Source organism: Frankliniella occidentalis, unplaced genomic scaffold (assembly GCF_000697945.3).
Source record: "Frankliniella occidentalis isolate FOCC.00 unplaced genomic scaffold, Focc_3.1 Scaffold66, whole genome shotgun sequence".
Classification (NCBI taxonomy): domain Eukaryota; kingdom Metazoa; phylum Arthropoda; class Insecta; order Thysanoptera; family Thripidae; genus Frankliniella; species Frankliniella occidentalis.
This window is the reverse complement of record NW_026267196.1, coordinates 237,773-258,774: the sequence shown is the minus strand read 5'-3', so window position 1 is coordinate 258,774 and position 21,002 is coordinate 237,773. Positions and strand designations below refer to the sequence as shown.

The 21,002-nt window shown below is 46.3% G+C and overlaps 6 protein-coding genes across 10 annotated transcripts in view; 3 read left to right on the top strand and 3 right to left on the bottom strand.

Moving 5' to 3' along the window:
• LOC113211064 (otoferlin) overlaps positions 1 to 21,002 on the top strand; it is a 36,626-nt gene that overhangs the window by 5,061 nt on the left and 10,563 nt on the right. The gene's annotated exons all lie outside the window — the stretch shown is intronic.
• LOC113211369 (uncharacterized) lies at positions 494 to 2,787 on the bottom strand. Its single transcript, XM_026429731.2, has 7 exons — positions 2,472 to 2,787; positions 2,164 to 2,306; positions 1,862 to 2,080; positions 1,677 to 1,787; positions 1,018 to 1,148; positions 781 to 916; positions 494 to 701 (listed from the first exon to the last, which is right to left on the bottom strand). The coding sequence occupies exons 1-7, from the start codon at positions 2,641 to 2,643 to the stop codon at positions 612 to 614; spliced, it is 1,002 nt and encodes a 333-aa protein (XP_026285516.1). The 5' UTR covers positions 2,644 to 2,787; the 3' UTR covers positions 494 to 611.
• On the bottom strand, positions 2,859 to 7,919 carry LOC113211342 (suppressor APC domain-containing protein 2). Of its 4 annotated transcripts, none has more exons than XM_026429696.2 (10): positions 7,795 to 7,919; positions 7,176 to 7,296; positions 6,893 to 7,075; positions 6,668 to 6,811; positions 6,447 to 6,600; positions 6,169 to 6,359; positions 5,963 to 6,069; positions 5,734 to 5,880; positions 5,438 to 5,656; positions 2,859 to 5,338 (listed from the first exon to the last, which is right to left on the bottom strand). In XM_026429696.2, exons 1-10 carry the CDS (start codon positions 7,807 to 7,809, stop codon positions 5,219 to 5,221), a joined length of 1,401 nt encoding a protein of 466 aa, XP_026285481.1. In that variant the 5' UTR covers positions 7,810 to 7,919; the 3' UTR covers positions 2,859 to 5,218. The 4 variants fall into 4 exon arrangements, with proteins under 4 accessions (XP_026285481.1, XP_026285487.1, XP_026285495.1 ...); XM_026429702.2 differs by having other exon boundaries at positions 6,447 to 6,597; positions 7,795 to 7,831; XM_026429710.1 differs by lacking the exon at positions 7,795 to 7,919 and adding an exon at positions 7,585 to 7,788.
• On the top strand, positions 8,197 to 12,633 carry LOC113211378 (sideroflexin-1). Of its 2 annotated transcripts, none has more exons than XM_026429752.2 (9): positions 8,197 to 8,346; positions 8,482 to 8,754; positions 8,824 to 8,994; positions 9,077 to 9,175; positions 9,350 to 9,425; positions 9,564 to 9,649; positions 10,364 to 10,491; positions 11,313 to 11,497; positions 11,597 to 12,633. In XM_026429752.2, exons 2-9 carry the CDS (start codon positions 8,603 to 8,605, stop codon positions 11,654 to 11,656), a joined length of 957 nt encoding a protein of 318 aa, XP_026285537.1. In that variant the 5' UTR covers positions 8,197 to 8,346; positions 8,482 to 8,602; the 3' UTR covers positions 11,657 to 12,633. The 2 variants fall into 2 exon arrangements, with proteins under 2 accessions (XP_026285537.1, XP_026285529.1); XM_026429744.2 differs by lacking the exon at positions 10,364 to 10,491 and adding an exon at positions 9,872 to 9,999.
• Positions 12,539 to 15,722, bottom strand: LOC113211362 (uncharacterized). Its single transcript, XM_026429719.2, has 6 exons — positions 15,133 to 15,722; positions 14,428 to 14,554; positions 13,929 to 14,116; positions 13,706 to 13,855; positions 13,301 to 13,502; positions 12,539 to 12,794 (listed from the first exon to the last, which is right to left on the bottom strand). The coding sequence occupies exons 1-6, from the start codon at positions 15,367 to 15,369 to the stop codon at positions 12,664 to 12,666; spliced, it is 1,035 nt and encodes a 344-aa protein (XP_026285504.1). The 5' UTR covers positions 15,370 to 15,722; the 3' UTR covers positions 12,539 to 12,663.
• On the top strand, positions 16,725 to 18,974 carry LOC113211182 (uncharacterized). The gene is made up of 4 exons (XM_026429495.2): positions 16,725 to 16,884; positions 16,984 to 17,147; positions 17,878 to 18,191; positions 18,277 to 18,974. Exons 1-4 carry the CDS (start codon positions 16,833 to 16,835, stop codon positions 18,923 to 18,925), a joined length of 1,179 nt encoding a protein of 392 aa, XP_026285280.1. The 5' UTR covers positions 16,725 to 16,832; the 3' UTR covers positions 18,926 to 18,974.

Sequence of the window (21,002 nt, the reverse complement as noted above, 5' to 3'; positions counted from 1 at the left end):
TATTATGTAAGAAATATACTTTTAAAAAGTTTTTGAATGGTGGCGTGTGTTTTACATTTTAATCAACTGATAATTTTAACTGCCTTTGTACCTAATCTTTGTCATCCAATCACATAATTTTTGTTTAGTCAAAGAAAGTAAAATTTACAAAACGAGATTTGTATATTGTTCCTGAAATATCAAACAGCTTCAGGTGTTACCAAAGAAAGCATTTCTTCTTCCAAGGAATGTTGGCTCAACAGACCTAACTTACACCAACTGAATTTGATGACTGTGCCATGTCTGAATAATTTCCTTTATGTACTTCTAAAATGCCATTTTCTGTGCTGACTTTTAATTTATGATGGTACGTAATTTGATGAAAGAATAATTTCATGTGAGACGGTAACTTCTGTTTTGCATTAAGCCATTAATTTGGTCACCTAGGAGAGTGTACTTAAACTCACCCAGATAGTAACTACCACTACTACTCTGGTGATAAAAAGTGCGAACATTATATTGCTTGTTATTATTTTTTTCTTTTTTAAAAATAAAACTTTTACAAAACAAGTAACCTTAGTCATCAATTATAGGTTCAGGTCTTCTCTTCACTCCTTGAAGGCTCCCTTACCTTAGCTACCTCTATAAGTTGAGTAGCCAAAAGCTGAGAGTAACAGAGGTATATGATAATGTTCAAGTGGTGCATGCACATCAAATGCTATCTGAGAGGCAAAATAAAGGTTAACATTAATATTTTGTGCATAAATTTAACGAAGAATTTCAAAGAATACCTCAACTTACCTCAACAAATGGATACAGAGTTTCCTTACGATCGAGTTGAAAATAGCGATCTGTGTCAAAATGAAGCTTGTAACGACCTGCTACAAATTCTTCTCTTTGAATCAAGTTACTGCATCGTCCATCTTGATTAGTGGCACTGTAAATAAAAAAGCAACAAACCAGTTAACACATTCGAATTAAAAAGATACACCTTCAACATATTCTACAACATGTAGTTGAAAGGTAAAAACTATTTACCTCTCATTCACAAGAGTCCATCTGCTGTCAACCAGTCTATACAAACTGACTGGTAATTGCCCTACAGGCTGACCTTTAGATGTATCCAAGACATGGGTTGATAGAGGTAAATTAGAGGAGTGGGCCATGTTCTGGAAAAGATGGATAAAACATGAGTTTAGAGGGCCAAAATTCTATAGCTAATAACCAATCATACAAGGCTCCCAAGTATACATAAATTATTCATAGAAAACATATCAATTTGTTTCATTAAAATGTCACTTAACAGTATAGCATAAAAGTATCACTAGATGCCAAAAATTATTCATGAGAAATAATAGAAAGAGGTTTTTTATGATTTCAAATAGCACTTTTCTAGGACCTTTGGAGCAGTAAGCGGTGTAAGATGCCGCTGCACAACATCAATGCGATTAACAGTTACCATGATTAAACACAGATTCCCCCACTATGAAAGCAAAACCCCTCACGCCTGTTCCTCACCAATACAAAGTTCAAAGGTCCCGAGGTTATCTTCAATAGCATATCACTTCCCATTTAGATGAAAAGTTACACAGTCAATAAAGTGACAGAGAGTTAAAAAGTCAAAAGACAAGTGCAAATATATATTCACAAAAACAAATGTAGAAAATTTGGTTAAATAAGAGATATGTTTATTTTACCTTCTCCTTTTTCATAGGGGGGGCTATGGTCACAGGCTGTGGCACGGGTTCATCAAGCTGTACAGATTGAACCGTGTTTAGACCAAGATCATCATCATCATCATCAGTTATCTGTAACATACAATTCAAATTATGATTGCAAGAAATTGTCAGTTTTCTCAAAATATTGACATTTGGATCAGTACCAGAGTACTGCTTTCACTTCTTGTAATATTCTGTCCTAGTTGTAATCCAATGGCATCATCTGAAACATCCTGAATAATTGTCACAGTCATACTACTTGGAAGAGATTGCTGGACTTTGACAGGATGCAGGTTAAGTTTAATGCTCTCTGTTGGGATGTGAATTTCCGGCTGTGTCGAAGAGTGAGCAATCGATACGTCATTGTGTAACAGCCCATTATTCTGGCAAAATAAGAAAGAAATTTATTGAATGGAAAGAAAAATGAAAACCTTAATTTAAATAATGCTGAAGCTAGAATTTGTACCTTAAGTAATGCTCTCTGAGAAGCCCTTTGATGTTTTAAGGTGCAGGTATGTTTAAGCAAACTGAGGCGGTGAGCAAATAAAGAAACCTGACAGTATGAGCAATAGGCTCGGTTGGGTAGCCCTTCCACCTCTTTCAGCCACCCTGTAATAAAAATTAAAGCAAACAATTGACCATGAGATGTATGGCAATAATCACCCTCAAATTGATATACATAGTTCAGAGAAAGTGAGGTTAACATAAACTGTAAAAATCGACTCCATTAGAAACTATGCATGACACTGACTTAAGACTTGTGAGAAACTATACCTTTGAAATCCGGCAAATTTTCCCACGCCTTTCGGTAAGATTGTTTATGGTATTTCCCTTGAAAAGAAGCCTTTTCGTAGTCATCCAATTCAAGTTCCTGGTTTGCATCTGACATAGCTTGTTGCATTACGTTGTCCGAAAGTTCACTTATTTCCTCGATTTTAAAATTCATTTCTACTCATCAATTAAAATACTCAAAATCCGATTATGGTAAAAAATTCATTAAAAATAAATAACATCAAATAGAAAACATAACCACTCAGCTTTCCTATCCTCTCCCCCCAACGATGCACCGATGGCGATGGCGATGGCAGGGGAGGGGAGAGGAAGGGGTGGGGTGTTGGAAGAGGGGAGGGGAGCGGGTGAAGCCAATAAGATTTAAGGGCCTTTCGAATTTAGACATGACATATTTAATTTGGAAAGAAACTCGGACAGATCTAAAAAAAACACAAAAACAAAAAAACAAACAACAACTTACCGCAAGTAAAAAAGTATTTAAAAAAAATAGCAGGGGTGGAAAATTAAGACATTGCATTGTTCTTCATCATTCATGGAGTTGAAATTTGAAGAATGTTACGATGAAAATGAACTCTGACACATTATTTTATACCTCTCCTACCGAATTACTACCTTTCCTGGCTTTGGGGTTTATTGCAATAAAAAAAATGACAAGGAACGGAAGTCTTAATTTACCACCCCTGAAAAACACAGATCATTGAGCTGAGACTTCACACTTTTCAGTTTCATCTTTTACTCAAATCACCACCACCTCTGCTACAACAATAGAACACTTAATGGCAAGTTTAACTGGTACATCAAATTCCTAGCAGGAGACTACCTAATTAAAATCTCAAAGTTAAAATTTTAGAGACAAAAAGAAAGAGAAAACAGGGAACAAGAAATAAAATGCTTAGAGGCGAGTAAAATTAAACAAAAGAAGCAGATCCAACAAAAACCCTCAGTGATCCATGGCACATAAACAAATAATAACAGGGTACATACGTAATTAGAATCATGTCCAAAACTAAAGATAGAAAAAGGTTCTGTTTCTATTGATTAAATAGGGATTAAGTCACAATACATGATGTTTGAGCAAAGATCATAAGAGATTCCAAACACAATGGAGAAAAAGGCAAATCAAACTTAACAGGAATACTAAACACATATTTAAGATCAATTTGCCAGGTGAAATTGAACCACACCCATAGTAGATCATTTCAAAATTGATATAAACATTTTTGAAGTGTTGAGCAAATACATACAATACAAATCTAATCAAGCAACACTATGTGACATTTTGATGTCACACATAAAATAAAGAATTATAAAATGCACCACATCAAATTTTGAATATGGTAACAAGTTAAACCTTATCACAATTGATTGGTGTGAAACAATATTTTCTGGACGGTTTTACAATCACAATTGAAATATCAATGTATATCACACAGAGTACAAATTTAAGTATGCTGTCAACAAACATGTTGCTGTTTACTAAGAATTAAGATACATAATAAGGAATATTTCACTAAGAGGTAAAAGCAGTACACAAATTTAGGGATGATTATAACACAGACAAAACTGCCTTATTATAAAATTGTTTAAAATCGTATAATGCACAGGTTGGGAGATTATTCATTAAACTAAAACTACGAATCACAGAGAAATGGACGAAGGACCCTCTAATTGAGGAAAAATTTGGCTTCAATTGAATATATGGTAGAGAACTGTAAACCTGCGGGAACATGGCCTTCTTGAGCATAACCAGACAGGTACACTACCTGGTGGCATTCACGATTCCAGCTGAACAGATGGACCTGCGACAGTGAACAAAATTGCCATTTACTTAAAAAAGATACCTCTATGGCGTGACGAGAGCGATTTTCGACTAGCCACATTTCAGGTTCTAAAACTGGGGAAAACGTAGCAAATTTTCAACCCAACTTTTCATGCTAAGACTTTGGCATTTTCAAAAAAATGTTAAGAATCAAGATTTTTTAAATCGCTCTCGTCACGCAATAGAGAGATCTTTCAAAAGTAAATGACAATTTTTTCACCTTTGGCAGGTCTTTCCGTTTGGCCGAAATCGTGCACGCCACCAAGTATTGGACACATCCGGTTCAAGCCGAAGAAGAGCACGTTCCCAGAGGGTTATACTGCTGCACTATTTATCAAACTGTAGTCCAATTCTTTCTCTAGATGGTCTCTCATCCATTTCCCTACGATTTGTAGTTTTTGTTTAATAAATAAACTCCCAAACCCTTGCGATTCACAGGTTTGCCCCCTTAAGAGATTGATTGGACCGAAGGGGGAGTGCGGTCAATAATGCCGATGCCAAGTGGTAACCCTGCTGGCTCAGGCCTCCCCTGGTCAACCTAGAAGAAAAGTGTTAAAAAACAATGCCAGCCCCCTGTGCTTGCGCAATTGAGTCGACACAAGTGAAGTCGCCTCATACAGGTTCTCAAGATTTTGATTGGCGATTGGATGAGGACTGGACTACGTATCATGAGAGGAAATTGAAAACAAATTGAGATGGAATGTGGAATATAAAATATGTGTCTTTGAGTCACTCACACTATGAGTTATGATGATAGAGAAAGCAAAATTCTCTTGACACTCAATGGAAATCAATGTTTTCTATAAAGTTTCATGCACATAGAATTAAACAAAAAACATAATCTAAAAAAAGTTTGGCACAGTAGAAATGAAATACGCAATATTTATCTATCTTGGAAAGCATACTTGGATCAAACAAAGCCCCGCTCATTTTGGGGATGAGATGGCCTCCGAACAGAGTACAACTCGCGAATTAGTGATGCTTTTTCTCGTTCAAGAGTGGTGATCCGGTCACTCTTCTTGTTAATTTCCTGAAAAAGAAATGAAGAGTAAGTTATATCCCTCAAGCACACACCTTCCAGGATTCAGATAGGCAAAAAAGCGGAGTTTATTCAAAATAGTATAATTACCTCAGTGAGAATTAAGTTTTGATGTCGAAATCTCTGAGCTGCTGCGGCTTGATGTTGTAATTGCTGAGCTCCAGGAGACCCATGAACAGCTAGATTTAACTGCAGTGCAAATCCTCCACGTTCACCTCCATCGGTCAAGGCAGCAAGATGTCGATTTACTTCTAAAACTCGAGCCCGTTGTAACTGAATTCGTTCCTGCTGTGTCTCACTCCATGGTTCCTAAAATAATTGCATGCATTTTATCAAAACAATGGAAAGGAAAAAAAAGAGTTTAAATATTGAGTTTATCTTCATACCATGTGAGATCCCATTCTACCCAAGTATTTCATTTTCTCTGTGACTGCGGCAATTTGCTTCAGATACCATTCACGAGCTTGTTCAACTGATTTCATCCCTTCAAGTAACACTTCTTTTTCTTGTTCCATTTGTTTCATTCGCTTAAGCTGCAACACAGAAACATGTCTGTTAAAAGATATTTAAATAAAAATACACCTAGATTGCAAAACTCTTCTAAAGGATCATTACCATATTGTAATCGATGCCATTCTGCAGAGTATGACGACGGGGTTCACGGCGACGACCAGAGCTTCTTTTCTGAGCGGCACTCACAGAGCTGGTACTTTCAGCCTCACCTTGAGAATGAAGGGAACATGAGAAAAAAATGTACTGAAAAGAGCTAAAAAATAAAAACAATAATAGGAACAAAGATTTCTTTATTTTTTCCAACATACCTTTAGCTGGGGCTGGAATAATATTTGCATTCATAGATGCTGGTTTACCATCTCCAGATCCACGGTTGTTCCATGTTGGTTGAGCAGCTCGTAGTTGCCAGCACTGTAATGCAGATCTAATTTCAGCTTTGTCTAGTGCCCCTCTTTCCACAGCAGAGCGATCTCCTCCACTGCGATCAAGTCCTGAAAAGCTAAAATAAGAGAAGAAAGAGTTAAACTACCAGCTGAACAATATCACGAAATATATCACGGCACTTTGATTCATAGTCATCAAGTACCTTTCTCGTGAGGCAAGGAGACCAGCTGCTGTTCTGGGAGGTTTTGGTGGGCCAAACAAGGGCCCTTTACTTGTACCAGCTGTTGGGTTTGCACCTGGCACTGATGTAATTGTATCTGATGGCAACTGAACATAGTTCCGCAAATCCGTCTCTGCTAAGCAGAAATATGTTAAAAAACCATTATTAAAGATTACACAGGATGACTAAAGTAAATTACAAACCCCTGGTGTCTTGAGACAATTGCGGCATACTAGCAGCTCGATGTTGCGGTCCAGAAATATTATTTGAAGTCCAAACAGGAAAAACAGGAGGTGGGCTTGAGTCAAGATCTAGCAATGGTGCAGATGGAGGTCGTATTGGTTGAACTATTAAAACACACAATACAGTTATTTTTCAAAACTAATCATAAGTACACATACTTAAGTTTAGATAGTTTGAACATGTACCTCCACCATCAGATGACTTGTTGCGTCCTGTTTCAGCTTGATTTCGTAGCAAACATATTTTGAGACCAGCACAAAATCGTTCAAAGGACAAGAGGCCATTGGGAGGAGTAACCTTCTGAAGACTATCCAGAACTCCCTTTGGTAATCCTTTTGATCCATCATCATGCCATCGATTTTCAATGTCTGAGAATGGGTATAAGATATGAGCAGGATTAATGCGTGTTTCATTTAACAGACAACTTTGGTTTGATACTTAGCTATCAAGTGTGAATTGGAAAGATACCTTCAAAACTGACGTAGCCGATTTGCTTGTCATCCATAATATCAAACAATGTCCTCATGGCAGCTACAAACTTTTTGGGCAAACCATCCAGTGTAGTGGTCGGGGGAGACATGCTAGAAGACTGGTAAGCAAAGGGAAAGAGAAAATCAGTTTATAAGGTTCCAGGAAGAGACCAGCACAAAAAATAAACCCATTTCCAGTATTTCTATTCTATGAAAGGAGGGGGGGTAAAACTATATAAACCTGTTTGTTTACTGAGACATATTTATCACCAATAATTAGTAAACTACAGAAAAATGCAGGACATCCCCTTGACGAAGGTACTACCACATACACAAATTGTTAGATACAACTGCGGTATACATTTAGAAAAATTAAAAAATGATAAATTTTAAATTGGTAAACATACTTGGGTAGGACCCGTTACAAATACAAACAGAACGTTTGGTTAGAGTGATACCCTACATCATTTGTAACTTAGCAATAATGGTTATTATTTGATTTTGTGGAGGGATGAGGGTAGTTCCTAGCGTCAAGGTTGCACTATAAATCAAATTGTCCGACAAAACTTGAGACTACAGTCGAGGAAACCTGTTGATTCCGTGTAATAACAACTAACCATATTTTCTTTCATTTCAAATTTCAATTGCAATTTCAATCTAGTACGCTCTGCGCTGACTGAAGATCTAACGGACAGTGCAAGTGGATCACGAAACAAACTTCGACTTCGACGTCAACGCCATCTCTTGAGTGGAAAAAGAACGAGAACAACGTCATGGGGTATCGCCATCGGCCTTGTCTGCTGGAGGTGAAAAGAGGTGTATTTATTTGGGGAACGTCAACCAGAATTGTACTTAGATTTAGGTCACATCTGATAAAATCAGACACTTCTTTTACCACGCTTATCTGAAGAAAATCAAATGGTAAATGACGAGGTACTTTCGTACAAGGTGTTTTCGTCGTAGTTGTAAACAAACACGTAGTTTCAAATCTCAATACCAGGTGGCGCTTGCTTTGACTCCACGCTTCGAAGTTTCGTCTGTTCTGTCGTTCTGTTTGTTGACTTGGACTTGGGTTTGATACTTGATCTTGATCTTTTAACCTCGACGTCGTTGTCGGGAATACACTTCGTATTATCTCGGGGCTTTCGGATTTTTCGTCAATCTATAACGTGAGGATAAAACCATTTCATTCATACTTCTTTTGACCCTAGTGGCACTATTTAAATCACTTATCCTTGCGAAATCTTCACTCATAATTATTTATCAGCTGATCTTCTTGATGAACTTTGGTTTACTTTATTCAGGAGGCCTGATCTCCACTCGACACGATCCCCGTACTGAGCAGCCCGATTACCTGGCGAGTTGACGGCTGTTACTCAGAGATAATATTGTTTTCTGCAACTTTTGTGTTCCTCTTGTCCAAAAATGAGTGAGCGAATCAATTTGGATCTTCCTCGCTATGATCAATCTACTTACTGGGGAAGAGCTAAACATTTCTTCACGGTGACAAACCCTCTCAATGTCCTTGCTAGTGAAAGTGAGCTTGACCAAGCAAAGGATATTTACACACGTTACAGGTAAATAATATATGTTAATATTAAGTTGTGTATGATGTCTCACATGACGTAACATTCTAATATTTCCAGGAAGGGGGAAGATATTAGCGGATTGACAGAAGATGAGCTATGGCGAGCCAAAAATCTGTATGATTCTGCTTTCCACCCAGACACGGGCGAAAAGATGCTTTTAATTGGCCGTATGTCTGCTCAAGTGCCCATGAATATGACCATTACTGGTTGTATGATGACCTTTTACAAGTGAGTGTTCTTGTTCAGATATATTTAATCTTTTAAGATCTTTATTAAATAATCATAATCTTATAATTATTATTTTTTTCAGATCAACCCCTGCTGTTTTCTTTTGGCAGTGGGTTAATCAATCATTTAATGCAGTTGTTAACTACACTAATCGTAGCGGGGACACTCCAATCACGCTACAGTAAGTGTAACTATTTTTCTTATCACACAACGCCCTCTTTCAGAGCTGCGCTGCTCAATTCAGCTTTTCCACCAATGCAGCTCAGAGGGGTGTCTGTGAGGGGGCACTGTTTAAGCTATCTATGTTTTGAGGAAATTTTAGTCAGTTTTATTCACTTTCTGTTAATTCTTTCAGAGAGAGTGGTGTGTCTTATGCATTGGCGACCAGTGGTGCTGTATTGACGGCCCTTGGACTTAATAGCTTGGCAAAGGTTTGCTATTATAATTTTTATTTCCCTTTTCTCTTTGCCCTTGTTTGCTTAGTGAACACCTCTCTTAAAAGTGTTTTATTCACAATTCTGTTAATATGTTAAGAAAAAATCTATTTTCATCTCTATTCTGTTGCATAGAAAGCTCCACCTCTAGTTGGGCGTCTGGTTCCATTTGCAGCAGTGGCAGCTGCAAATTGCATCAACATCCCGTTGATGAGACGCAGGTAAATATAGCCATTCATTTTCTTTTATGCTCAAGATATTTTGTACATTGTTTCAAGCTTTTTTGTGCTGTACAAATATGGCGAGTTTTGTGTATTCAGATGTGGCATCTCGTCAGAATCTTGACTGGTTATGGTTTTGTACATAAATTTTTTGTCTTGATCTTTTGAATTGTGTGTGTGATTCTGATCGCAAGAAGAATGTTGTTTAAAATGATCTCTCAGGGAATTGAATGACGGTGTCCCAGTTACTGATGAAAATGGGAACAAGCTCGGCAACTCAACAGAGGCTGCTAAGTCTGGCATTCTAGCTGTGCTCGTGAGCCGTGTCGGCATGGCCTCCCCTGGCATGGGTAATAATATCAATCTTGTCCTCCAGGCTGCAAAGTGCTAAAGGGATTTGGTGATTTGGTGCTCTGTTATGTCAATGGAATGGTTGCCTTACATTTTGGGGGCTGGATTCATTGTTTCGGTGTGCTGTTTTGTGATGTTTGTAGAAAAACATAGAATGAAAGCAGCGTCAGTTCTGCTCAAGAATCAAATAGAATTATGATCTTATTTAAAAAAAATATAGAGCAATTGTTTTCAAGTTTTCTGAATTGAGGTAGACAATAATAAGATTTTGCTGTATTCATTCTTTGTTAAAATTTCCCAGAAATAATGTTTTTGTCTCAAAGGGTGCTTTACATTCACTTCCTGGTTTCATGGGTTTTGCAGGGAATTAAAGGAAGGTATATCATTGGTTGACAATGATGGAAACAAAATTGGGCAGTCAGCTGTTGCAGCTCAACAAGCTATAGGCCAAGTTGTGTTCTCTCGAATTGGCATGGCTGTGCCTAGCATGGGTATGTGGCCCACACAAGTTTACAAACTGCACCTTACTTTTTTCTTATGTAAAAAAAAAAATAGTTTTCAATTTTTAATCTAGATTTTATAAAGTAGAATAGACTTCACGTTTTGCCCAGCTAGAATAGGAGTAGGGGCAAAACAGTGAGCCCATTCGGTACCTGGCAATCGGCATATGTAGCAGGTATTTTCATAGCACTCAGCGACTCAGGACACTATTGAATTTTGTAAGATTTATGGTAGATTGTTTTATTGCCATGAAGGAGAATGTGATTCTCTTGTGTGTGGGTGTCTTTATGCACTCAGCTGATGACAACACAAAGTGCTTTAAACTATTTTATTTTTTATTTATTTTTCCAGTGTAACATTGTACAATTTCAACAGGTTTGCTATTCATATGACTTTCATTTATTTGCTTTATTATTTTCAGGAATGGCTTTGGTTTGCTTACTAGGTTTTGAGGCATGCTTGAAATGACTGGAGCGGCAATCACTGCTACAGGCCAGTTTTCTGTCTGTTTTATAGTTGGAATCATTGGTAATTTATTTTTACAAATATTTTCCTCATGTTCATATATTTATTCGTATAGATGTATGGTTACTAGAATATCATTTATGTATTCATGTATGTATTCATGTCATGCTATTACATACACATTCACTTACCTCACTTTTTTTCACTATCTGCTTTTGGTCCCACCCAACTTGATGTAATGCACCAAAGGGTATAGCTGACTATTGAATTGCATATGGGAAGCCAAAAACATTTCTGCCCTCTCATTATTATAAAAAGTTAATATTCCCCTTTTTACTTTATCTAGTGCTGACTCCAGTTTTGATGAACATCTTGGACAAGCGTGGGTTTATTCGCCGCTTCCCATGGGCTAATGCACCAATCCAGACGTTGTTCTGTGGACTCTGTCTGACTTTTGCAACACCTATGTGTTGTGCTCTCTTTTCCCAGAGGGCCTCAATTGCTGTAGATCAGCTGGAACCTGAACTTCAGGTAATATTTCTGAATGATGAGTTTCTACACTGTTACTTCAGTTTTTTAAAACTTTATTTGTCTATTTTTTTACTAACCTTAATCAATTTTCTTGCACAGGACGAAATTAACAAAATGAAGACCCCACCCAAGGTTGTGTATTACAACAAAGGTCTTTAAACTTAGAGGTCATGTTCATCAACAAGAAACATGAGAATGTGGTGCAACTATGCATTTCAGTTCATATGTGGAGTGTATTTTATATCATCAAACGATGTTATGCCTTCCATTTCTTATTTAAAAATTGATATTATCGCTTCATAGTTTCAAATGAAATATTTCATTCATATTTTAAATGGGCTTTCAAACCTACCGGTGCTGGTGTAAAGAATTTTTTAAGTTGGTTTGAGATACCTAACAGAATCTATATTAACCAGGTAAGACTTAAGTAACAACCAAGATGTAACGTGCATTTATGTAACTTTTTAGTCAAAGTGTACTTATGTTATAACAAAGTCCACTTTATTGTATAAGACATCAATATCACTGTAATGTTTTAAAAGACTTTGACAATAATTATTGTATAAGATACATTAAGAGTTGTTTATTGTACTGAAGTTGTACTTATAATTCAGTAACACTGCCATCAAAAGTCTGTTTTATTTTAAAGAGAGAGTTATCATATCAAAACCTACCTTGAATCTCATTTTCTCTTGTCAACTTAGCTGACCACAGAAAATACATTATACCACATAATATACCACACTTCAAAAAGAAATAACAAAATTGCAGTGTATGGACTGATTTTTGAATTTCATGATGTTATTAGCTGTACTTTGTCAAGTACGTATTTAGATTTTATCTATTTGCCATTATTTTTGTTATGTTGTATTCATTATCATTTAAATATTCTATATCAACTTGTGGTCAATTACAAAGAGCAATATTTGATGCAAGGTCAGTTTGAATCTCTTGTGATGTTTATGCATTTAAATGTTTATTATGAATATCTAACCTTGTCTTACTTAAGTTCTAAATTTTTATTTCCTGCCAAATAGTGTATTCAATGCTGTAACAACTTTATTCAGCGACGACAATGTGCCAGACAATAATTGATGTATATCACGGCTGATGAGACATAAAATCTACTCAATGTACATGTTTGTAATTTCCCCTCCCTGGCACTTTCAATAGACGAAGCGACACTCGGGTGGGATGTTGCGTGGCCTGGCCGCCATGTAGGCTGCCTGCATCACCTCCGTCGGGGACCTCTTGACTTGGAGCGTGCCCCCCGTCTCCGGCAGGGCCACGAAGTACCCTACCAGATCGGGACGGACGAACAACTTAGTAAGTACGCACTACGCACTGTCTCTGTGCCTCGAGGTAGGAAACCCTCTCTCTGCATCGTGCAATATACTTGGACGGCTCAAGTTGTAGGAGGCCTCCCCTCCTTTTTGAGGTACCGCGGGTAGGCTTCCTCCCTTTTTCTTTTCACTTAACACGTTCCCTGCGGCTAATTTTTGGCCCCTATGATTTAACATGGGAGCGTGACCACATAGTGGTCATGCCGCAGGGAACGTGTTTATAGGCAACCCCCACGCATAACTGCCAGTAAATATGCGCAGTCGTGCTATCGGGGTTGCCTATCGCCTCCGTCCACTGCGCCTTACGAACCGAGCGAGTAGGCAAGCCATGTGCGCATGCCATGCGGTAGGGGGAGGAGGGAGAGGGGGCAGTCAGCCACCTGGCCCTGGTGCTACATCGGCATGGGAAGAGCTCGGCGGGGTGGCCGCCACCCACCTGCAGGTGGGTACCGTGGCTCACCGGGGAACCACTTGGGTGGCGTGTCGCCGCGCAGCTGCACGCAGGTGCGTGGCTGGGGCCGGGCGGGGAAGCCCGTGCCGAAGCATACGATGGGGCAGGACTCGCCCTTGTGCAGCGTGTTGTCGTTGGGCGCGCCCGCCGCCTTCAGCCCCGCCCCGGCCCGGACGCCGCCCTCCTCACCGCCCGACGCTTTCCTCGTGATCTGCAGCGGAGGGGGAAAACGGCTAGCGCGGCGTGGAGAGAAGAGTTGTCGGACAACATCGTGCTCTCCACCTCCAGGCTAGTGTTTTCGATCGGGCGGGCAAGACCGAAAATCTTTGCCCGGCCCCATCTAAAACAGCTTCGGGCGGGCATGAATTTTATACAATACCCGCCCAATCGAAAACACTGTTCCAGGCTACTCACGGCGGCCCTGGATGCGTTAGGAAAGAGGAACTTGAAGAGCTGCTCCGGGGGTGCCGTCATGCTCACGCCTTGCTCGAGGTGGTGCATCATGACGGCCACCTCCGCGGGGGACAGGTTGCTGGGCTCCTCGCCGTCTCCAAGGTAAAGGACCTGTAACCGCAACTTTGGTATCGCAATTTTCCTCGCAACTTCATAAGTTACTTCGGTTTGGTTGTACACCCACGCTGTCCCCGACGGGCATGGCGCACATGTCCCTTTGCGCGTGGTGAAGGGACTCGCTCAGCGGGAACCTGGGTGGCGGGGGCCCGAAGACGGGGCCGCCGCCAACCGAGGCGGCCAGCATGGAGGCGAGGCGGACGTCCTCGGCCTCCTCGTCCAGCAGGCGGGCCACGGAGTCGCCGTTCAACGAGTCTGGCAACCATCGAGGTTTTAGGAGAGACTCGAGGCTCTAGGGGTGGCAACCGAATGTAACACACGTAAGGAATCGTACAGAAAGTACGTCCATTTTTCTCAGATTCGGTCGACAAATTACGGAAGCTCAGCGCCTGCGAGACTCGGGTTAGGCCACACCGCAGTACACGTATGTGCCTTAGGGAAAATGTTGCCTACCTCCCAGGCGCTATGAGAGTTTGCAGAGGCTGAGCTTCTTGGCAGGTTCGTATTGGCGAATGACGGGCGCACTTTCGGGACGACCCTTATTGTCACATGTCCCTTTTCACTACCTTCAAGCAGCGGGCTGAGGCCGGGCGACCGGCTGAAATCGGAACCCAGGAACCTCGAGGAGAGGTCCGCCAGGTCGTGCGGCCTCCTGGAGCTGCTGCTCCTGCTGCTGCCACTGCTCCGCCTACGCTGCAATTGCAATTCGATACGGCCGTGACTGGTAGGTTGCCGTAGATTCCTATAGCCAACCCTATGGGTCGCCGCCCGTATAGTGTATTTCGACTAAGAAGAATAGCGGGCAGAACATAAACGTTACCGATTATTGGCCGAGAGCTTCCCGCCTCTGCGTCACGCCGGTAGTTGGGGTAAGCGCTCGGCCAATCAGGAACCTATTTGTTCTACCCCCGCTGTTCTTCTTCCTCCGTTAGTCGAAATACACTATACCGAGTGGATCAGAGGAGACAACCGCGGCGCGGCGGGTTTGTCTACTTCCAAGGCTCCTCTGCTGCGGGCCACGGACCAAGAGACAAACCCGCCACACTGAGGTTACTTTTGTGACAGTCGTTTGCGTCCCGTGTTCTCCTTCCTATGCGTGCACATGCACAGCGCGGGTCTTTGACCGGCACGCGGCACGCTATCCGCGTGAATTACGGAAGACCATAAGCTTGATTACATTAACCGCAGAGATAAGGCCGAGCGTACTCTCTCCGACGACAACCTTGTTCTCTCCCAAGCTCAGATCACACACACGGCCAGGTTCGGCGCACCTGCGAGAACTGGACGGCCCTAGCGGGGCTGGCCTGGGCCGCCTGGGCACGGCCGTCGCTCATCGTCGTGCTGAGCGACGGTGAGCCTGCTGGCGAGCGCTGCTCGGACCCGGGCCTGGTCCCCGAGCCCGCCCCCGAGCGGGGAGGGGGGCTCTTGGCCGGGGTGCTGGTCGCGCTCACGGCGCACACGTCGAACTCCCCGGCCGAGGAGCTGCTCTTGCTGCTGCGCCTGGACATGGTGCGGCCGCTGCAAGTGCGTGCCCCGGGTGCAGCTCAGTGGCCTCAGTGGCCTCTGGTCGCGTTCATTCGGTTCTCCCCCTATCCCTCTCTGTCGGACTCAGGGGTCGGGACAGGTGTCTCTGTTGCCGCCACCAGCTGCGCCAGCGCCAGCGGCTAACGCGCGGCTAGTTTGGGCCGTTTGGGCCAACACTGAGACGCGAACCGTTTTTGTGAAATGAAATGATATCCCCGGAGCTGTAATTCGACCCCCCTTGGTGTTTGTGGTGGTCGTGATCCTCGACGTCATGTTCGCGCCCGAGGCTCTCATTCATTTCTCGAAGAGGTGGAAAGCTCCGATCACCGGCGACGTCTGACACCTGAATACACACGATTAAAGAAAAAACAACTCTAGTCATTTTCGGCTCACGACCGGGTGTGTGTGTGTGTTTGTGGTGGGTGCGATTTACGAAAATACGGAAAATACCTACACCGACGATGTTCGGAACATGCCTTGCTCTCATGGTTGCTGCAATCGGGGCGGTGACGTGGCGACGTGGCTCAGGTGCAGGTGCATTCGCTCCGCGTCCGGGCCGCACTGCACGCACATTGAGCCCCACCAATCAAACTCGATCATCTAATTATCGACAGTACTTGACTTGCGACACGCGACCTCCTCACGGCGCTTGGTCGCCGAGCTCCAGACACTTTGTCGCTCTGCTCCGCACTTTGCGCCACAACCACCTCGCGCGGCGCTGCAGCAGTTGTCGCTCTGGTCATTTTTGGAGCGAGCTCGGCGGATACCGCGAGCTGAGACTGCGGGGCACTACGACGGGGCCGGGCGTGTCGGGAAGAGGCGGGCGGGGAGGGCGGGGAGGGGCGGGGCGGGGACCGGCCACAATACACGCGTGCTTTGGTGTGCGCGGGGACTGCGTTCTCGTAGACGCTCCCGTTGACGATCACCTGCCGCGCACGACACACATACACGCACACTCACACACTTTCGCACGCCGACCCCATTCGCGACGCATAGCAGCGCTATCGCGGGGGTCACGTCCGGAACGCACATCCGACCACACCGTCTTGTGGTGGCGCTACTCGGACGCAGTCCGCGGGTTGGAGGGGGAGGGGCCCTCTCCTCTGGAAACAACCAAGCAGCAGCCCAGCAGCAGCCCAGCAGCAGCCCAGCAGCCACACACGATGGATACACCTGCTGCAACGGGCAGTATGCCGGCAGGCCCGCCAGCTTGCTGCAGGCTGGGCCGGCTCGGCCGGCTCGGCCGGCTCGGCCGCGGGCTGGCCCTCCACGGCCATGCACGGCAGCGGGGACGGGCGGCGCCCGGGCGCGGGTGCCGGCCGCGGCTACCTGGCGCGGGCGCGGCGGGGGGAGGCGGTGTTGACGCAGGTGTCGGAGAGGCGTGGAGAGCCGTTAAAAGCCGCCGTCGTCTCCGAGACCCACACAGAAGCCCCCCATCACCACCACCATGCTGGCCTACGTTCTCCTCGGCCTTGCGGCCGTGTCTGCCGTCAGCGCAGGTTAGTGCCCACGTCCGGTAGACAAATTTCCCATTTACCCACAATCCACTCATTATTCGTGTATTTTGACTAACGGATGACATTTGTGTACGGTTGCAGACTGCAGTATTAACATGAACGGCGACCTGCCCAAGAGCAAGTCTCCCCTGTTCCTCGGCAGTAAGGGTTCTCTGCTGCTGCCCGAGCCCGAGGGTAAGAGCGGCGTGCTGAAGCTCTCCAGCGGCGAGGAAGTGACCCTCGCCTGCCCCGGCAACAAGAACGCGGTGAGTATGGCAGTCCCGAAGACTGTCTCCACCAGAAGGGAAAGCCCCCCCCCCCCTCCTCGCTCCTCTAGCACACGGCTGCAAGGGCGGTGCGCTACGTGGTGTTTTGTAGACATTGCTGATTATTTTCTGTTTTCTGTCAATCTCCCGAGACACGCTCTGATTCTCTTTCGCCCACCTTCCGATCCAATCGATCAAAACCGACCCGATAGCAAAGGGTCTTGACAAACGAGCGCTTAACGCTACGAACGCTTGTTCTCGGTCGAACAGCTGGCGATGAGGTTTGGGCAAACACTGGCACAAACCGCAACACATCGCAGGTGGCCGTAAAGCTCGTTTCTGCGTCTCGAGAGGCAAACCGCAAAAATCTTTTAAGTTTGACGTCTTTACCATCCTAAGTAATTCCAGCGCGCCTCCGGCCCGGCAGGGTACCCTCCTCCCCCCCCCCACCCCCATACACACACCAAATGAAACCTCTCAGAATGGTTAAGCGACACTTTACAGTTCAGTCCGCTAGTAGCGCACAGTGCGGTATGTGTTATCCCCCTTTACGTACACGCAGGGGGCTGAGAGGCACCACCCAGCCCAGGAATGCCGAATACCAAAGCAGATTACTGCTCTCCCGCGAAGCGGTGGCAGCCCCGGGCAGAACAGGAGCCGGGCTTGACATTTCCATCACCGGACTGCAACGCTGAGTGCTCTATCTCTCTGTCTTTCTCTGGCCATGTAGGTGTCCAAGGCCAAGGCGGCCGTGGTTTCCGCCACCTGCGACTCCGGCAACAAGCTGAAGGTGGGCGGCAAGGCTGTGTCCGTGTCCGACCTGGGCTGCTCCAAGACCGCCGCCTCCTCCCTCCGCGTCACCGACCAGTCCTGCGACGACGGCGGCGTCATCCTGGAGCTCGGTTTCGAGGTGGCCGACGAGTGGGTCAAGCTCGTGGACGTGTGCCACCAGATCGACGCCGGCAACACCCTGTGGGCCCACCACACCGTCCAGGGCGCCGCCCTTTCCGGCGCCGAGGTCGAGTCGAAGCGCCCCTCCTTCACGTGAGTACAGCCCCGCCCCGCCCCGCCCGTCCGGATGCGGCGGAAACCTTTGACTAACGACACGCACCCTCCCTCTTCTTTGCAGCCGTGGTGACAAGGCTCTGTACAAGGGCTACAACCCCGACAACGCCTACAAGCAGGCCAACCACAAGAAGATGCTCGAGACCGTCCTTGGCAAGAAGCAGGCCGCCAACCTCATCGGCAACACCTTCATCGCCCGCGGTCACCTCGCCCCCGACGCCGACTTCATCTTCGGCTCGTGGCAGTTCCTCACCTACTTCTACGCCAACGTGGCTCCCCAGTGGCAGTCCATCAACGCCGGCAACTGGCTCGCCACCGAGAAGAACGTGCGCAAGAAGGCGATCGAGCTCGGCCGCGACCTGACCGTGTACACCGGTACCGAGGGCGTGCTGACCATCGACAGCGACAAGGGCGTCGCCACCCCTCTGTACCTGAACGACGACAACAAGCAGATCCCCATCCCCGACAACTTCTGGAAGGTGCTGTACGACGCCAAGACCAAGCAGGGTATCGCCCTGGTCGGTTCCAACAACCCCCTGCTCGACTCCGAGAACAACCTGCTCTGCAAGAACATCTGCGAGGCCAACGGCTGGCCCACCATCCGCGACTACAGGAAGGGCCTCATCTACTGCTGCAGCGTCTCCGACTTCCAGAAGGCCGTGCCCCACGCCCCCAAGCTGTCGGTCTCCGGCGTCCTGCAGGGACCCCAGTAAAAAGGTCCTTTCTGGGACGGAGGGGAAAGGAATAAAGGCCGTGCAATTACTTTTCCTTTAATCTGCTCCAGCCCCACCCCTCGCTTTTGCCCGCTTAGTTTGTCCGTTTCGCCTCCGCGCCCCCACACCCTCTCCTCCCAACCCCACCACGACTTCAAAGAGGGACTCTTTGCTGACTTCCTCTAGATATTTGCTCTCAACGTCTGTTGTGTCACTTCTGTGAGGAGAATTTCGTCGACCTGTGATATTTTCCTTCTGCTAAACGAGAGGAAACCATTTCAAGGACAGTGGAAACCAATAAAACGGTCGAATCGGAAACGTTGTCCTTGGCCACCTGATTTTCCCTTTGCGCGTCGGTGCCCGGTTGGTGCCCGTTGGCCACCCTGGCGCAGCATGGCGGCCGCGCCGCGCTGGAGGTTGTGGCTGCGCGTGGTGGAGGGTCGCCACGTTCGCTGGCGCGGCGTCGAGTCGCGGCTGGCGGTGCGGGCGGGCCGCCTGCTGCAGACGGGCGCGCCGCGCCAGGCCGCCTCGAGCCCCTACTACGGCGAGGTGAGGGCGCGCCCGCGGAAAACACGCCTACATGATGCTGTTTAGAGGTTATGAACGCCCACACAGTCACCATTCTTTTGTTGCCGCCCAATCTAAAGGAGTTTTCGTTCGAGTTTCAAGAGCCGCTCGAGCAGCTATTAGGCAAGACGATGGTGCTCTCGGTACGTTCCAGCGGCAGCGGCATCCGGACTGGACACTTGAGGATACATGGAACAGTTGTGAGTTGAGTCGCAAGGCGTCTGCGCTGACAGGTACAGCAGGCCAGGAACCTCCTCCCCCGCAACAAGGTGCTGGCCTCCGTCGAGCTAGAGCTGGCCACCGTCTGGGCCTTTCCAGGTGCGTACTCGGCATTGTATTCAGACTTAACTTGCCAATCTTGGAAACCGATACATTTATTTCTGCAGGCCAACAGAGGCCTCGTGGTTAGTCTAGTCAAGTAGTCTTTGGTTTTACGAAGTCTGGTGCAGCCCTGTCTAACTAAACACCCACTGTCGAGACGAGTGGGATGACGTTGACATTTCCCCTGACCCGCTGCCAGACCATCAAGTAGTTCACAAATGGGCGGTGCTGTGGTCCCGAGGCGTAGACGGACCCGCGGGCTTCCTCCTCGTCGACATGGCCATCCTCGGCCAGGGCAACGCGCTGAGGCTACCCTTGGCGCCTGTGGAGAGTGCCCTCCTGCTCGAGTGAGTTGTGACCCTGGAGTGAGGAGACACGGGGCAATGCACGCGGGACACGCCAAGAGATAGCAAACCCTCTCATCTGGAACCGATAAAGTTACTTTCTGGAACCCTGCCAGAAATTTACACGCTTGGTTTTTCTTTATTTGTAACTGACGCATTCACTGGTGTCGCAGCCAAACGTACTAGTCTGCCTCAAATTAAAGAACACCAGGTAGCTGATTCACCCCGCGCACGTTTGTAGTTATGCTTACTGCACGCAGTCGTGCGGCCGGGCGGGCTGGGCTTGCCATACGAAAACCGGAGTACGAAAGGGAATCAGCCACTTGGTATAATAAAGGAAGATTAAATGAAGATGTCATCCGAAAATTGTGTCACCGCTCGACGTTTCGGTGTGAAACCCGATAGCGATGTGATCGCAGGTGACCTGGTGACCCCTCCGCTGTCGCCGGGCGGTGCGGCCGGCAACCATCTCCACGTCACTCGCGGACGTCACGCTCTGTCTGACGCGCGCACAGGGTGGGCGTGGGGCGTGGCGTCCCCCCCCCTCCCCCTTCCACCCTCTCGCGCCCTTATCCACACTGCCGGCGCTGTCCTCAGGAACCTCCTGTCGCCGTCGTGGGCGGGTCCGGCTCGGCGAGCCAGGGCGACGTACTTGGTGCGGCTGTACCGGGCGGACGGGCTGCCCCTGCGGCGCCCCGCGAGCCCCGAGCAGCAGAAGGATGACCCAGCACGACCCGAGTCTGCCGGTATGTCCACGCTGGGTCCTGGTTCCGGCCGCTTTCAGGGTGGACCATTTCTGCCGCCCTACCACCCTATCGCCCTCCCCCAATCTCTCTCTCCTCCCC

Excerpts from the sequence above, each read along its gene's own strand:
- LOC113211369 (XM_026429731.2), bottom strand. The coding sequence starts at position 2,643 with ATGAATTTTAAAATCGAGGAAATAAGTGAACTTTCGGACAACGTAATG. Across the intron at positions 1,149-1,676 it reads CCCCTATGAAAAAGGAGAAG|AACATGGCCCACTCCTCTAA; the intron begins GTAAAATAAACA and ends CATCTTTTCCAG. Across the intron at positions 702-780 it reads CTCTGTATCCATTTGTTGAG|ATAGCATTTGATGTGCATGC; the intron begins GTAAGTTGAGGT and ends TTTGCCTCTCAG.
- LOC113211342 (XM_026429696.2), bottom strand. Across the intron at positions 6,360-6,446 it reads CTCCTTGCCTCACGAGAAAG|CTTTTCAGGACTTGATCGCA; the intron begins GTACTTGATGAC and ends CTCTTATTTTAG. Across the intron at positions 6,070-6,168 it reads TATTCCAGCCCCAGCTAAAG|GTGAGGCTGAAAGTACCAGC; the intron begins GTATGTTGGAAA and ends TTCATTCTCAAG.
- LOC113211378 (XM_026429752.2), top strand. The coding sequence starts at position 8,603 with ATGAGTGAGCGAATCAATTTGGATCTTCCTCGCTATGATCAATCTACT. Across the intron at positions 8,755-8,823 it reads GATATTTACACACGTTACAG|GAAGGGGGAAGATATTAGCG; the intron begins GTAAATAATATA and ends TAATATTTCCAG. Across the intron at positions 10,492-11,312 it reads CATGGCTGTGCCTAGCATGG|TGCTGACTCCAGTTTTGATG; the intron begins GTATGTGGCCCA and ends TACTTTATCTAG.
- LOC113211362 (XM_026429719.2), bottom strand. The coding sequence starts at position 15,369 with ATGTCCAGGCGCAGCAGCAAGAGCAGCTCCTCGGCCGGGGAGTTCGAC. Across the intron at positions 14,555-15,132 it reads GGGCCGTCCAGTTCTCGCAG|CGTAGGCGGAGCAGTGGCAG; the intron begins GTGCGCCGAACC and ends TTGCAATTGCAG. Across the intron at positions 13,856-13,928 it reads CCATGCCCGTCGGGGACAGC|GTCCTTTACCTTGGAGACGG; the intron begins GTGGGTGTACAA and ends TTGCGGTTACAG.
- LOC113211182 (XM_026429495.2), top strand. The coding sequence starts at position 16,833 with ATGCTGGCCTACGTTCTCCTCGGCCTTGCGGCCGTGTCTGCCGTCAGC. Across the intron at positions 16,885-16,983 it reads CGTGTCTGCCGTCAGCGCAG|ACTGCAGTATTAACATGAAC; the intron begins GTTAGTGCCCAC and ends GTACGGTTGCAG. Across the intron at positions 18,192-18,276 it reads TCGAAGCGCCCCTCCTTCAC|CCGTGGTGACAAGGCTCTGT; the intron begins GTGAGTACAGCC and ends TCTTCTTTGCAG.